The sequence below is a fragment of the Antechinus flavipes genome, chromosome 3, assembly GCF_016432865.1.
Source record: "Antechinus flavipes isolate AdamAnt ecotype Samford, QLD, Australia chromosome 3, AdamAnt_v2, whole genome shotgun sequence".
NCBI lineage: Eukaryota > Metazoa > Chordata > Mammalia > Dasyuromorphia > Dasyuridae > Antechinus > Antechinus flavipes.
In genome coordinates, this window is record NC_067400.1 from 609,598,344 (window position 1) to 609,614,391 (window position 16,048).

At 43.3% G+C, this 16,048-nt stretch overlaps 1 protein-coding gene across 7 annotated transcripts in view; it reads left to right on the forward strand.

Moving 5' to 3' along the window:
• Positions 1-3,785: 3,785 nt before the first annotated feature.
• LOC127555998 (cyclin-dependent kinase 11B) overlaps positions 3,786-16,048 on the forward strand; it is a 34,748-nt gene continuing 22,485 nt past the window's right edge. For 4 of the 7 annotated variants that reach the window (XM_051988795.1, XM_051988796.1, XM_051988797.1 and 1 more), the window contains exons 1-5: positions 3,786-3,868; positions 6,006-6,131; positions 7,382-7,497; positions 9,597-9,724; positions 10,609-10,747. In XM_051988795.1, the coding sequence (XP_051844755.1) occupies positions 6,021-6,131; positions 7,382-7,497; positions 9,597-9,724; positions 10,609-10,747 (494 nt within the window). In that variant the 5' untranslated portion in view covers positions 3,786-3,868; positions 6,006-6,020. Of the gene's footprint in view, positions 3,869-6,005; positions 6,132-6,204; positions 6,252-7,381; positions 7,498-9,596; positions 9,725-10,608; positions 10,748-16,048 lie in introns of those variants that run through there. The other 3 variants (XM_051988799.1, XM_051988800.1, XM_051988801.1) reach the window with 3 other exon arrangements.

Sequence of the window (16,048 nt, forward strand, 5' to 3'; positions counted from 1 at the left end):
AATTTAAGCTCTTGGATTCAATCATCCCTGTGATTTCCTCATTCAAGTGATAGACTGAGAGACAGGATTGGGAGCCATAGATGTCCCTGCAGCAGCCTTCACTTAAATTACAATTTCTGTCCACTTAGGCGTCCAAAAATTAGTCTGTCCTCTGCCGTGGTTACTGCATCTCTGGGGTAATGTATTGACTTCTGGGCACATTGACAAGCTGTCCCAAGATCACCAAAATGGCAAGGGAAGACTGGAAGACCTGAAAGAACTGAAGGTGTGAATGAAGAAGGTGATCACTTTCTGAATATTGCAAAGGGGGTCTTACTGAATTAGCTTTGTTGTTCACCCCAGATTAGGAACAATAAATGGAAATTTAAAAGAGGAAGGGAGGTTTCAGTTTAAGGTTAAAACTCTTTCTTAACAGTGAGAGTTGTCCAAAAGTGAGAAGCTTTTTCCTGAAGGACTTCAGGCAACAACTGGGTGATTTCTTGTTGGACACTGTGGAAATCAAATCTCAAATCCAGTTGGAAATGGGCTCTTTACACAGAGCATAAGAATCCTTACAGGCCACACAAAATTAGGAAAAAACATATTAACTAACCATAGTTTTAAATTTTATTAATTCATAGTCTTCTTACTGGGATCAGACCTTAAGTTCCCTTCAAATTGATTCTCTGATTCTTTATCCATGAATTTAATTTCCTTTTATTACCAAAAAGAGGCCTTAAAATACTAACACTGCAGGAAGAGAAAGAGCTGATTGGCTATTACATGTTAGATTTTTTTATATGCATTTGTATATACCTACATTTATACCTATGTACATACCTGTACATAATTCTCTTAGCCTTTCCCTGGCTTTAAGTCCCAACTAAAGTCCTACCTACCATAGGAAGCCATCCCCAGCCTCTTTCCACTACAGTGCCTTCCCTCTGTAATTATTTCCAAGTTTTCCTTCACATGTTGTCTGTCCCTTTAGATCATAAAGTCTCCGAAGAGAGATTCTGTCTCTTGCCTCTTACTGTATCCTGAGCACTTAGCACAGTGTCTGGCATATAGAAGGTGCTTAATAAATGTTTACTGGTTGATTGCTGTAGCACTACAGCCCTTTAAAAAAAAAAAAAAACCCTCTGTAATGTTCAGGCTAGCTTTCTGGAGGTCCTTGGTCTTAGTGGAGGAGTGAAGAATGAAATGTCCCATTTCCAGTCCTCAGCCCTTATGTACCTTATTACAATTATATCATGAAAGCATACTGAGTATGTGTGAACTAGACAACCATTACATCACCATACTAAGTACCAAGAATATATGTGAACTAGAGAACCATCATCTCATCAATTCCATGGAGTTAACACCTTGTTTCAAGTATACTTCTCCCGAGTTCCGGCACTCTACAACCCTCCATGAAGAAAGAAAAGAAACTAGCATTTATTAAGCGCTTTCTGTATGCCAGGCAATATGCAAAGTGCTTTTACAATACTACCTCATTTGATTCTTGTAACAACCCTGAACAGTGGGTAGGTGGTGTTATTCCCATTTTTACAAAGGAGGAAACTGAGGCCGAAATTAAGGGAATCATACAGGCCAGGGGTGATGATGCAACAAATAAGGCCCCAAACATTTAATGGACCATAAGGAAAGCTGTTAATAGGAAAGAGCCTGAGAGTGACAGGGAAAGATAATGGGGAATGTTGGAGGGAATGTGGGAAAACAGGGACACTGATACATTGTTGGTGGAATTGTGAACACATCCAGCCATTCTGGAGAGCAATTTGGAACTATGCTCAAAAAGTTATCAAACTGTGCATGCCCTTTGACCCAGCAGTGTTTCTCCTGGGCTTATACCCCAAAGAAATACTAAAGAAAGGAAAGGGACCTGTATGTGCCAAAATGTTTGTGGCAGCCCTGTTTGTAGTGGCCAGAAACTGGAAACTGAGTAGATGCCCATCAATTGGAGAATGGTTGAGTAAATTGTGGTATATGAACGTTATGGAATATTATTGTTCTGTAAGGAATGACCAGCAGGATGAATACAGAGAGGACTGGCGAGACTGACATGAACTGATGCTGAGGGAAATGAGCAGAACCAGGAGATCATTATATACCTCAACAACGGTACTGTTTGGGGATGTATTCTGATGGAAGTGGATCTCTTCGATAAAGAGAGCTTTAATTGATCAAAGATGGACAGAAGCAGCTACACCCAGAGAAAGAACACTGGGAAATGAATATAAACTGCTTGCATTTTTGTTTTTCTTCCCGGGTTATTTTTACCTTCTGAATCCAAGTCTCCCTGTGCAACAAGAGAACTGTTCGGTTCTGCAAACATATATTGTATCTAGGATATACTGTGACTTATTTAACATGTAAAGGACTGCTTGCCATCTGGGGGAGGGGCTGGAAGGAGGGAGGGGAAAAATCAGAACAGAAGTGAATGCAAGGGATAATGTTGTAAAAAATTACCCTGGCATGGGTTCTATCAATAAAAAAGTTATAAAAAAAAAAATAGGAAAGAACCTGAATTACTGTCCGAGAGACTCTGAATTATTGTCCAAACAGGCTTATCTCCATAAGTGGATCTTTTGTCCTAAAATACACTTTATTTCACTAGGCCCTAGTTGAATTCCTTGCATTGACAAAATTATCTTTGACAATCCCCCCTCCTTTCCCCCTCCCCCCAATCAGAAGGCCAAGTTATAATGCCAATCCTCCAGGTTATTTTTCTCCACATAAGAATCTCTGTCCCCCCTGCTTTGTTAACGCCTTCAAGCCTGCTCGAGAGTCACAATGGCCAGATCATTAGGAACAGCCTGTCTTATGGCGGCTTCCCCTTCATTAATGGAGAGCTCCTTTAGGAAACATAGCCAGGTCTTTTCTTAGGGGCTAAAATTTCCTTTTGGAGATGAGCTTGAGAATATTTACCTCCTGACTTGGATTTGACTAAGATTCTGAGACCCCTCACAACCCCGGTCTAAAACCCCGTGTGTTGGGGGGAGGGGTCGTCTCAACTTCCGTATCCTAACACTTGGCGGCCTGTATCGGAAAGTCCTGGAACCCCCGACATTTTGGGGTCCGACGCTTCCGAACCCCCAAACCCCATCAGTGAGATGCCACCCTGGAACTGTTAAGTCCCAGGGGGTATTCTCATGCAGGGGGAAGCAGGAAAAGCAGCTAGAGGGCAGATGATCTGCAGCCCCCTGTTTCTGCTTTCCCCCATCTCCTACCAAAGACCGGTGAGAGAAGCCTCGCGAGACGCAGCTCGGGCTGGAACACCATGACAGATTGGGGGGACTGGCAAATCCTGCCGCCCCATTCTACGGATGAGGACGAGGAAACTGACGTCCGAAGGTTAAAAGACTTTTAAGGGGAGTGGGGGGTGGAGCTAGGGTGGGAAGCCAGGGCCCCTGACCTCACCGCCCCGCAGAAAGAGAGGGTTGGGGGAGGGGGATCGGAGCCAGAGGCGTCGCGTCTTTGCCACGGCAGCTCCCGGCTCCATCCAGCTGTTCCCGCAGATTCCCGCCAGTTGCTGCCACTCCAGCTGGAAAGGGGGGGTGCTTGTTTTAGTTTTTTTTCCCTCGGGGAGGCTGAGGAAAATAATGCATCCAACCTGAAAAGACTTTTCACGTGTCTCAGCCGTGTGCTCGCGTCGCTTAAGTGGAGGAGACGCTGGTGGCGAAAGTGCAGCGGGCGAAACTCGGATTGACTCTTGACGTCCCAGCTCCTGCCCCCGCCCCCGCTACAAGCCTCGCGCTCCACCGACGTCACCGGTTCGCGTCGCAGCCGGAAGTGACGCGCTTCTCCCGCGCCTGATGCTGGTTCTCCTCAGTCTCCGGGTCCGGCGGCGGCGGCGGTGGTGGTGGCGGCGGCAGGCGCGGTGGTAAGTGTCTGGGCCCGGAACTGCTGGGGAGATTCCGGATTTGGGGTCGAGGCCTCTTGGGGGATCTGCGAATCTGCCTGTCTGTCGTCCTGACCGCGGCTCTGGGAGGGTTCTGGGCGCGGGGCCTGTGGCGGGGCCGAGGCCGGGCCCGCCTCCGGACCTCGGGGGAGACGTTCCCTGCTCTCGGCCCCCGCCCCCCGCGCGGGCTCCGAGCCCTCCGGCTCGAGGCGACCTTAGGAGTCGCCCAGCGGCCCGATTTATAGATAGGCGTTCTTGTGGCTGCCCCTCCCCCACGACCCCACCTCCGCGGTCAATTTCGGGGAGGGGGGGGAGTTTGGGTTACTCCTTTAACCGCCCCCTCGCCCTCAGTTTCCTTCTCTGAGAAACAGGGTGGTTGTGGGTCCCTAGGGAAAGACAAGCGTGTAAGTGAGAAAGTTTCCAGGAAGTTCCTTCAGGGTCCGACAGACCCTTAAATGGGGGGTTTGTCCTCGGAGGACTTGGATCAGGTGTCCGGCCAACAATCCCGACCTCGCCTACTGCCCCAGCAGGATCGAGAGAAAACCAGCAAGGACTTCAGGCGTTGCCATACCTGGTTTCCTAGTTTTGCGATAAGGAAACTGAGGCCCTGTTGTGTGCAGAGTCGCACACAAAAGTGGCACAGCTGGGGTCTCCTGGATGCTTCAAGGGTCCGTGGTTCCCACCCTTCTCCACCATGTTTGTAAATCAAGATCTTCATCCTGGAGCACACTGTAAAGGCGTCGGGGTCCCTAGGGGAAGGCTGCTGAGCATTGTGGCTTTGGAGGCAATATGGACACGTCTCGTTGAAATGTGTTTGAAAGCTGGCTTCTGGGAGAGGTGATGGAGCTAAGCTAAACTTGCTGGATTGCTGGGGCCCCGATATTGGTGACTGCCCAGTCAGCTTTCTGGTGATTGTAACAGTGTATGTTGGTGGGAGGAGCTGTGATAAGCGCGTGAGAGAAGCCTAAAAGATAATAGCTCGTTTTATAGTGCTTGGAGGAGCGGGCAGACTGGCAACACCCGCAGGTCAGATAAAGGGATGCTACGTGCCCCCTTACAAGGGAGGAACCTGAGGCTTCTGCGTGAGGTCACTCATCCGGGAAGTGTCTGAGGTAGGATGTCAACTCGGGCTTGGAGTGGAATCCAGTTTTTCCCAATTCCAAGCCCAGAGAACTGGGCCACCCAGCTGGCCTTGGGAAAGTTCTTTACTCTGTTGGAGGAAGGCAGAAGACCAAGGTGTGGATCCCACCAGTGCTATCTAGCTCGACAGTAATAACTAGCAGCTGTGTAGTGCTTAAGTAAGGACCAGGCACTAGGCCCATGCTTTGCAGTCTTGGTCTCCTTTAATTCTCACCACGACCCTGGGAGGTAGGTGCTGTTAGTGTCCCCGTTTTATAGATGAGGAAATTGAGGCAGCTAATTCCTGAGGCAGGTCTTTTTGCCCAGCCATTCTATGCCCTGCACCATGTAGAGCACCTGGATGACCTTGGGTAAGGCCTTCATTTCCTCATCTGTAAAATGAAAGCGTTAGCCTGGGTTGTCTCTAAGGCCTCTTTCAGCTATCAGTCTGTGATCCTGGAAAGCTTCCTGGAGAAGGGGATAGGAATTCAGCAGGTTGGAGGCAGGGCATTCATGGCACAAAGAATAGCATCTGCATAGACAAGGAGCCAGGAAACCCCAGGGCCTGTTTATAGACTAATGTAGTGTGTACGGGAGTGAGAGGAAATAAGTGAGTGTCTGGGAAAACCGTCTCTTTGGTCTCTGTGAAGAGAGAGGCTGAGAAATAGAAATATTTCCCTCATCCTCTTTGATATTATCTATGGCCCAGCTCTGTGCTGTATCCATAAGGGTCATCCCTGTCTGGATTCACTTTCCCCCTCCTCAAAGAGCTCTTGCTGTTCCTGGTCACTTGTGCAAGGGGTCTTGGTGGTCACAACGGTAAGGGCTCTGTGAGACCTGAGGGGTGTTCAGGGGTGCAGCCTATTATAAAAAGCTCTTGCAGCAGAACCTTAGCCTTCATGCTACCCATAAATAGCTGTCTCCCAAGGACGGGAGGCATCTCCAACCACACTGGGCTGTGTTTGGCTTCTCCTTCATTCTCAATGTTTTCTTCTTTCAGTGTGTCTTAACTCAAATGGGTGATGAAAAGGATTCTTGGAAAGTGAAAACTTTAGATGAAATTCTTCAGGAAAAGAAGCGAAGGAAGGAACAAGAAGAGAAGGCAGAGATAAAACGCATAAAAAATGTAAGCCACGTTTTTTTAAGTCAGTGGTTTGTAAAAAGGAAGTTTAATGTCTTTGCACTCATTTTTCCATTAGAATCTCGCTTCTTCGGTGAAGTGGTTTTGTACTTCCAAATGTCACAGGTGAGCCATAGTCTCTTTAAAAAAGTTACCAAAACTCCATCTGATTTCTCAGTTTATCTCAAAGATAACAAACTAAAGCTATTTCTAGATCAGGGGTTCTTAACCTCGGGTTCTTGAACATATTTTTAAAATGCTTTTATAATTAATTCAATATTTAATTTGTTTTTTTTTTTGTAATCCTATGTATTTTACTTTATGCATTTAAAATCATTTGATTCTCAAAAAGGGTCCCTAGTCTTCACAAGACTACCAAAGGGGTACATGATGCAGAAAAAGGTTAAGAACCCTTAGGCTACATGAAGATTGGTTTGGAGAATAAAGTCTTGGGGACCTAACATCATTACTGAATATTTCTAAGTGCCATTGGATTAATGTTTTTAATTCTTTTCATGCTTACACTTACAAATAATTCTATTTATAAAGATTGACAAAATATTGCTTTGAGAAATTAACAGCCGTATTAATTTGCAAAATAGTGTGCTCCAAAGAGCTTTTTAGTAAATTGGAAATATATTTCAGGTATAATGGCGCTTTCAGTACCCTGCACGCCGGGAATTTTATCCATGCTTTAGTTTTTCTTTCTTTTCTTTTTTCTTTTTTTTCCCCTGAGGCAATTGGGGTTAAGTGACTTGCCCAGGGTCACACAACTACAAGTGTTAAGTGTCTGAGGCCAGATTTGAACTCAGGTCTTCCTGACTTCAGGACTGGTCCTCTATCCACTGCACCATCTAGCTGCCTCTTTAGCTTTTCTTTATATGTATGTGGGGGTCTAGGAATCTAGTTAGTTACTGAAGAAGAAAACTGCTACTTCTCTCGTGGAACTTAATGTTCTTCTGTACTTTGCTCACCAACAATCTGTTTCACTGACTCTACCTCTAAAGAAATCTACTGACTTCTTAGGGTTTACACAGCTTTCTTCATCATCAAGATTGCAGACACTAAGAAACATTTTATGCTCCTAATGAAAGAGTTTGATTTTTGTGTTTTATTGACCTGTTGAAATTTGTAAAAAAAAAAAAAAAAAAAAAAAAATGTGTCCGAGGTCATTGGTGAAGCTAACTTGAATGTCATTTTTTTTCAAAAAGTAAAATGTTTGGTTTTTTTTTTTTTTCTTCCTGTTTTCCTTTTAGTCTGATGATCGGGATTCCAAGCGGGATTCCCTTGAAGAGGGGGAGCTGAGAGATCACCGCATGGAGATAACGATCAGGAACTCTCCTTACAGGAGAGAAGATTCTATGGAAGACAGGTAAGAAGGTGTAGAGACAAGGGCAGCGTGTGTGTACTGCCTGAAACTGAATGGGAGACTCATGGAAGAGAGGCCTTGGTCCTACCAGATTTTTCAGTCTTACTCAAGTTTCTAATGGTTATTTTGAAAAGCTGTGTCATCGGCATTGATCACTAGTCTGAGTCATGTGGCTAGATCATTTGCTTCATCCTCCTAAATTACTTGCTTCTTCCATACTTGAAGACTTAAAAACAAAAACAACAATTGGCATTTATATGCATGTTGAAGCTTGTAAAGTACTCTTCATGTAGAACTTCCTTTAAGCCATTACCTATGGCATAGATGCTACAGGTCTCAGCCTCACAGTATTACAGATAAGAAAACAGAAGGTGGGTGGCAGAGGCAGGCTGTATAATGAATGCAAAATAACATTTAAACAGTAACAGCTCTATTTAAAATCCACAATATCTTACATTTCCAGTGTATTGGTTCTAATTTCTTTTTCTTTTTTCTTTTCTTTTCTTTTCTTTTTTTGTTTTGCTGGGGCAATTGGGATCTAGGATCACACAGCTAAGAAGTGTTAAGTGTCTGAGACCAGATTTGAACTCGGTTCTTACTGACTTCAGGGCTAGTGCTCTATCCATTACACCATCTAGCTGTCCCTGGTTCTAATTTCTTAGAAAAATGGAAAGAATTGCCTGAGCAAAGCTGCTGTTTTGCATACGTAGTATCATAATGGGCTTGTTTTATTGTTGTATTATTTCCCAGGTCAGTTCTCATAGGAACTGATGAGATTAATCCAGCCAACACAGGAAACTTGAGAGCATTGGTCTTAGATTTGAAAGACCTCTGTTTTTGTATTTGCATCTGCATTTATTAACTACTCTGTCATTTCTGGAGAGGTGGACAGTCACTCCTTCGGGGGCCTTGGCTTCAGTTCAGTGAAAGAGATATACTATTCATATTGCTCCCTCACATGGTTCTGTTATAAAGAAAGCTTTTTTTTTTTTTTTAAATCTTAAACTCTATCCAGTCTCAGATACTTAACATTTATTAGCTTCGTGACCCGGGGCAAGTCACTTAACCCCAATTGCCTTGCAATAAAATAAATAAAAGCTAAAATTTTATGCTTTATTATTCTAAGTCTTTTTAATTTTTGATGTTATAAATGTTGTGGCAATACTAGCAACCTGAAATAAAGTGGGGTAGTACAGTGCCTTGCTATGGTAGGCACTTAATATCTGTTCATTGATTGTTTTTTATTTATTAATTGTTAATAATAATAGCTAACATTTAATAACATCTCCTATGTACCTGGCACTGTGCTAAAGACTTTATATGTATCTCACTCGAACTTCACATAGCACTCTGGGAGATATTATTATCCTCATTTTGTAGATGAGGGAACTGAGGTGAGTTCCCTTGCGCAGGGTCAGAGAGCCTACTGAGCTGCCTAGATAGAACTGGACTTTTACGGAGCTTGAGGATTTTTAGAGGAGTGACCTAGACTTCAGCTTCTTAAAACTGTAGGTCATGACCCCATATGAAGTCTTATAACTGAATATGGACTTATGAAATGGTGATTTATTAGCCATAAATGTTTGATTTGTTTACCTGTTTTATATTTCTGTAATACCCGGAATCTTTGTAAAAATTTCTCGAGCAAAAAGGGGTTGCGAGAGGAAAAAGTTTAAGAAGCCCTAGGCAAGATTCTAAAAGATGAGAAAAGCCAGAGTTTGTCATTGCAGCATCAAGACTAGAAGCCTTTTCCACTGACTCTCTGTGCTTTTCCCTGTCCGCTACATTCATTCTCTCCTTACTTGGGGAAGAGGAAAGCCTTCTGAAGGCATGTGGAAGAGTAGGGCGTGGAGAAGAGGTGTTTTGGTGATGTTTCTCAGTCTACCAGGCTGCCTTTTCCTTTCATTCCTGGCCCTATCCTCTCCAGAAAAACAATTTTGCTGTGATTTCAGTTTCTAGAACCTGATTACTGACGTTTTCCACCTGTGTAGGAAAGCCATGTCTTTTTATATATTTTGTGGCCACACTTGTAATTGAGATGTAGTGTGTTTTAAGTGCACTGTTGTACATGGGGTAATTGCCGTTTTGCATTGTGCTCTTAGAGGAGAAGAAGATGATTCCTTGGCCATCAAACCACCCCAGCAGATGTCACGTAAGGAAAAAGCACATCATAGAAAGGACGAAAAAAGGAAAGAGAAACGTCGTCATCGCAGTCACTCGGCAGAGGGAGGTACAGAGCTGCTTTTCTTTTGCTTACCAAGTTAATTTGGATTTACTTTATTCTTCATTTCAGACATCATCCTTTCATAGAGTTTTCTCCTATTGTTTTATATTGCTTTGTCCCTAGGTATGATTTGATATGGTAAAATGTATTAGGTTCAGAGTATAGAACTCCCACTCCTATCTAAGCTGCCTAATGATAAAGCACTTAGAGGTAGGCTGTGTACTTTAATAATAATAATTATTAAGTCAGTTTAATAATAATAATTTACATTTCATTATGTTGTCACTTGTCATTGAGAAAGGTGATCTGTCAAATGAATGGCTCAGAGACCAGAATGGATATGTGCCCTGCTTCCCCTTGTCCGGCTGGCCCTTTTCTGGGCTTCTCTCAGGCAGCTGTTTCCTCCCATCCATTCTTGTTGCCAGCCATTTGTCTTCCATTTATAGAATACTTTGCAATTTACAAAGTGTTTCCATTATTATATCACATTTCATTATCTTAATTAATCCTTGAAACAGGTAGCTGGGGCAGGAATTATTTATTTTTTTCCTGACAAGGAAACCAAAGGGATTGAAGCAGTTAGTTGTGACTTGCCCAGAGTCACAGTAAGTGACATAGCTGGAGGGAGGACCTGGGCCTTGGCTCAGGGGCAAGGGGAACGGTAGGCATCAAAGAATACTTAGTGTGGGCCACATTTGAGATGGATTTACTAACTGAAATTTTGGTTAGAAATCTGAGTAAAGGTCCCAATCAAAAGAAGAATCGTGACTCCTGTCAAAGGGAGTTGCTTTCTCATATGCTTTACGTGTGTCTCTAACTGATATTTTAAATTAAATTCCTGGAACTTAAGAATATTCCTATGAGTATGACAGGATGTTTCCCCTCATTAGGGAAGCATGCCAGGGTGAAAGAGAAGGAACGAGAACATGAGCGGCGGAAAAGGCATCGGGAGGAGCAGGATAAAGCGCGGCGGGAATGGGAAAGGCAGAAAAGGAGGGAGATGGCTCGGGAACATTCCAGGAGGGAGAGGTGAGAGCGTTTAGTTAGTTAACCAACCCTTCAAGCACTTAGCACAGTGCCTGGCACACAGTAAGTGCTATCAATGCTAGTTGCTATCATCATCAGCTTTGTTGTTGTTAATATTACCATGACATATAAAACACAGAACACAGTACTGAGCACTGTGCTAAGGAGTACAAAAATAGTAGCAAGGCTCCTTTCAGTTAAGAAATGAAAAAACAAAAATAATTTAAAAAGCAACATATCTAAGGACAAAGGAGTGTAATTTGGGCTCGGTCCATAAGTGCTAAGTGAAGGGAGCTTAGAAATCAACGTGGGATAACATTAAACAGCGAATACTTCCTAGGGAAATAGAGAAAAGAATAGTCTAGAGTGGTTTTATAAGTGAAGCCACAGTGAAGGAGCCAGCTGAGGAGTACTGGGAGGTGAGGGACAGTACCTGGTGGCTGCTGGCTAATGGACTTCCTTCAGTGCCAGCTTAAGAGAGGAATCCAAGTCCTCGGTCAGGCTAGATGAGGGAGGAAGAAGCTGGCAGCTGAGAGAAGAGCTGGGGGGGGCAGGGGAGCAAGGGAGGGCTGCTGAAACAGCGTGGGTGATGGCACTGGGAGCCCTGTAACAACCCCCCAACAACCCTGTGAGGTAGGTGACCTCATCCTTCTCCCCAGAGTTCCGAGCTAGAGGGCCATACAGGGGAGAGGAGAGGCAGAAATGATCCAAATTTAGGAAAACAGCAGAGTGATAAGGAGAACTAATAGCCACCCTGGATTGGGCACAAAGAAGAGACCTTGTCTCCCCTCATGGAGTTCGTGTGAGAAGGGACATGCCAATATAAACCAATCAATACAGGACAAGAGGATAGTCAGCTAGGTGGTGCAGTGGTTAGAGTAATGGGTTCAAACCCTAAAAGACTCCAGTTTAAATCCTGCCTCAAACACCTAGGTGACCCCTGGGCAAGTTGGTTGGCTCTCTCAGCTTCAATATCTATGCTCATTGGGTTTCATAAGTACTAAGTGATTGCTCTTTAAAGTTACACTAGGGAAAAAGTGATAACTTTCTGGGAAGGGAGTAGACAAACTGGCATCAAGAAAGACTTTATGGGAGAAGTGCCATCAGAGTTGGGTAGAAGAGGGACTGTGACCAGTTCATGCTGGGGGAAAGCAGGGCTGGTCCGTGTGGCCAGAGCAGAGAGTTTGTGGAAGCTTGGCCATGAAGGTGGTGTTGGGGAGCCCTGAGCCAAGGAGCTTAAACTATTTGGGAAGCAGTGAAGGCTTGAGGAAAGAGGGTTACCCTTCAGTCCTTGTATCAGGAAGATGATTTGGCTTTTGGTGAGGGATGAGAAGGGAGGAGGGAGCACAAGCAGGGGTAGAGCAGTGGGGACAGAGACAAGGACTATACGACAGGTCATTTCCTGGGGGGAGCTCCCTGCAAGATGATCAACAGGGGGGTGAAGTCAGGAAGGGGGATCTAAGAACAGTTTTTCTGAGTAGTCACATGGAAAGAGAATGAGAAACTGGCAGGGAATGAGAAACGAGGCAGAGAATAGTCATTGGAATACACGCATTGTGGGAAGGCTTCATTTCATGAAGAGAAAGGAAGAATGATGTGAGAGGTTGGAGCTGGCTGAAAGGAAAGGGAAATGTGGGGGTCTTGGAGAAAGGGACACCACAGATTGTCAGCAAACTCCCCCTTCCCAGATCAAGAGTCCATGCTTTGTTAGGAAGTATTTCCATTGTCAGACCTAGATTGGCCCATTTGCAGCTTCTAATAGATGCTCTCAGTTCTTCCCTGGAAGATCAAGCAAGATACATTAGCCCTGCTGGGTTTGGAATTCAGGCAAACAGTAGTTCCCCTGATTTGGTCACATTCAAATTCACATCTAGTCAGCTGGAACCAGTGACCATACTTTACATTTAGATCCATTGATCTTCAGGGGATTCATGATTCATCAATAAGCCCCTGAGTGTATGGGTGGCTTCCGAGGCCGCTCCTGTGCCCATTCGGGTCTTCTTGAGATCAGCATCTCCGTTTCCCTCGGCCAGTGTTTGAGGCAACACTTGGGGCTCTTTGCCAGTAAATTCCTAACCTAAGTGTGCTTACTGAACTCAGAATTTAGATGGGGTCAGATCAGGGCAGAAGAGAGGGAGAATGCCCCCCCCCCCCCCCCGAGCTGACCCAGACAACTGGCATGGCTAGCAAAGGGGAGTTGTCACGTGATCCTCTACCTGTCCCTAATCCAAACCACTGATCAAAATGTTACCCATTGGGGGGGCTCTGCATAAATTAGTGGGACATGCCATTGAAGATGTCTTCTCTTAGTCCATTATCATCGAGGACTCTTCAAATCCATCCATTCGGCCAGTTCCCACTTCATCCACTCCTACTCCATCCACTTCTACCATTGTCTAGCTCATAGTTCATTGACTTTTTCTTTCTTCCTCCTTCTTTTTGATGTTTGGAAATTTTTACAGTTTATTTATGCCCTGATGAAAAAATCCATATTCTCGTCACAGATAAACACCCTTCATAATGCCTTTTATTCCACCTTTTTGCCAGCACCTTTTGCCTTTCTTTCTTCATCTTCTTGTGTTTCTCAGTTTTCCAGATTTCTTTTTCTTCCCATACCGACCATGCCTTATAAGTCTGTGCTCTGGTTCATCTGTCTGTGCATAGTCAAGGGAATCATAAATTGGGCCAGAGCCTGTTGTTTTGTCACCAGCAAAATGGGTTCTGAAACCGAAAGCAGTAATGATGTCTGGAGTTGTCTCGTGCTTCTTGTCCACTTTTTGTCAAGATTTCATTTTAACTGCTGAGACCTTTCCAGGCCATCTATAACCATCTGTTTATGTGGAAGAAGTCTGCAGGAAACTCTTGCTTGGTTCTGGTGGTCACAGTGTTGTTCTTGGTTCCTGTTCCTGTTGTTCCTGTGTGTTTTTTTTTTTTAAACACATATACTCCTTGAGCAGTAGCAGGAGAAGCCACACCAATTTTTTGCTAAGAACTGAACAGGCTACTTCATCAAACTCTTAGTTAAAACCTAGGAGATCTATTAAGTCAAACATAAGGGGAGTCAGGAGCTCTGAGCAGCCGGAGGGCAAAAGTCTATCAGGATTCCTCTGTAAGTCCAGTAACACTGTGGGGACCCCAAACGGGCAAAGGAACAGAGAGCAAAGCTGCCTTGGTCAGCAGTGTAGCCATGACAAGAATGGTAGTTGCGCTTCTAACCAGGATTAAGACAGGGAGACCTAATTTCCAAAAAAAAAACTCAACCTCCCCCTTACCACAAAAATATATTTGTAGCTTTCCCCTGATTTTATCCCTTCAGTAATGTCAACAGAAAAAGAAAGTAACTTGCTGATGCCTTCTCCTTTTCTAGATGTTCACAAACTGTTGAAATTGAGCTCATTAGCCCATCTTTTATTTGCAGATTCTGTTCCCTTTTTTGAAAACTGGCTAGAACGTTGACTTTCAGTACTCTAGTACTTGTCCTGTTCTCCTTTGTCTTTCAGAGGTCACTGACCTCAGCCTTCATATCTGCTCAATTCTTTGAATTTTTGGAAAGGTGGATCATCCAGTCATAGGACTTTATTTTTGTTCTCTCCTTTCTGATGCAACTGTCCTTCTCCTTGGCAGAAAAAGCAGAATCCCAATACAGTGCAGTCCTTCCCTCTCTCTGGAAGTGATCATTGTTTCAGTCACTTTGAATAATGGTTTTATCTCTCTTGAAGCAGCCTGTTTTTCAGTCGAACCAAGAAATCCTTTCTGTTGTCATTAGTACTTCTCGTCAGCCGCAGTCCTGAGTGTTAGTATTTAAATGATGGTATTCTGACCAGAAAGTTGTGCAGTAGCTAGCTGCTTTTGTCTCTGTTTTCTCTACATATTTACAAATCTTAACCTGATTGGGGGTTCTCAGTTCTTCTACTTATGTCTTCAGAAGACTCTTCTTTTTCCCTCTTCAGCAAAATTGTTCCTTTCTGTGACTTTTAAAAAACCTGGTTTTATTAATGCCTTTTGTCTTGACATTAATCACTGCCCACCTCTCTCAACTCTGCCTTGAATAGTCCTTTGAGACAAAAATAAGCAGAAATGGAATATCAAGACTGTGTCATAACAGTGTGCCCAATATCCTTTCCTTGTAGTCACTTGGCCTTTTGCTTTTAACACAGGATAGAGGACCACTTTCTTACTTCTTCTTCAGGGCCTGTTACTCAGATTTCAACTTCTTTTCAGGTTTTGTACAATTACATTGTTGTAATTGTTATATTATTATCTGCTACTTATTTTGCTTTGCATCAGTTGTGTAAATCCTTTCACAGTTCTATGCATTCTTCGTAATTTGTCTTTTTTTTTCTGCACAACCTTTTTTTTACACAAATACTCATTTTTCAGCCATTCCCCATTCAGTGATCATCCATTTTCTTTCCAATTCTCTGATATCACAAGTGATGCTATTGATTTACTGGGCCTTTGTTTCTGTCTGACTCCTTTGGGGTACATGCCAGGCAATCTGATTGCTGCTGAGTCAAAGTTTTTGAACAGTTATTAATTTTTCTTGTGGAATTTATCTTTGCCAGTTTGCATACTGAGTGAAAACTCAGGGTTATTTTAATTTACATTTTTCTTACTGTTTGTATGTCGTCTTGCCATTTATAGCTTGTGCTTCTTTTGAAAAATGTGCATATTATTTCACCTGTTTTCCTTTGGTTATTACAAAATTGGTACTGTTCACTGATGCTGAGTGAAATGAGCAGGAGCAGGAGATCATTATATATTTCAACAAAATAGTATATGATAATCAATTCTGATGGACCTGGCCATCTTCAGCAATGAGATGAACCAAATCAGTTCTAATGGAGCAGTAATGAACTGAACCAGCTACACCCAGCAAAAGAACTCTGGGCGATGACTATGAACCATTACATAGAATTCCCAATTCCTATATTTTTGCCCACTTGAATTTTTTGATTTCCTTCACAGGCTTATTGTACAATATTTCGGAGTCCGATTCTTTTTGTACAGCAAAATAACAATTTGGACATGTATGTTTACTTTGTATTTAATTTATATTTTAATATATTTAACATGTATTGGTCATCCTGCCATCTAGGGGACGGGGTGGGGGGAAGGAGGGGAAAAATTGGAACAAAAGGTTGGCAATTGTCAATGCTATAAAATACCCATGCATATAACTTGTAAATAAAAAGCTATTAAAAATTTAAAAAAAAAAAAAAAAGAGATAGTTTTAGCTCAGGACAGAGAAGTCCCTGGTCACTTTGTGTGTTGTTACCTAAATCCTTGCTTCTTAAACTGTGG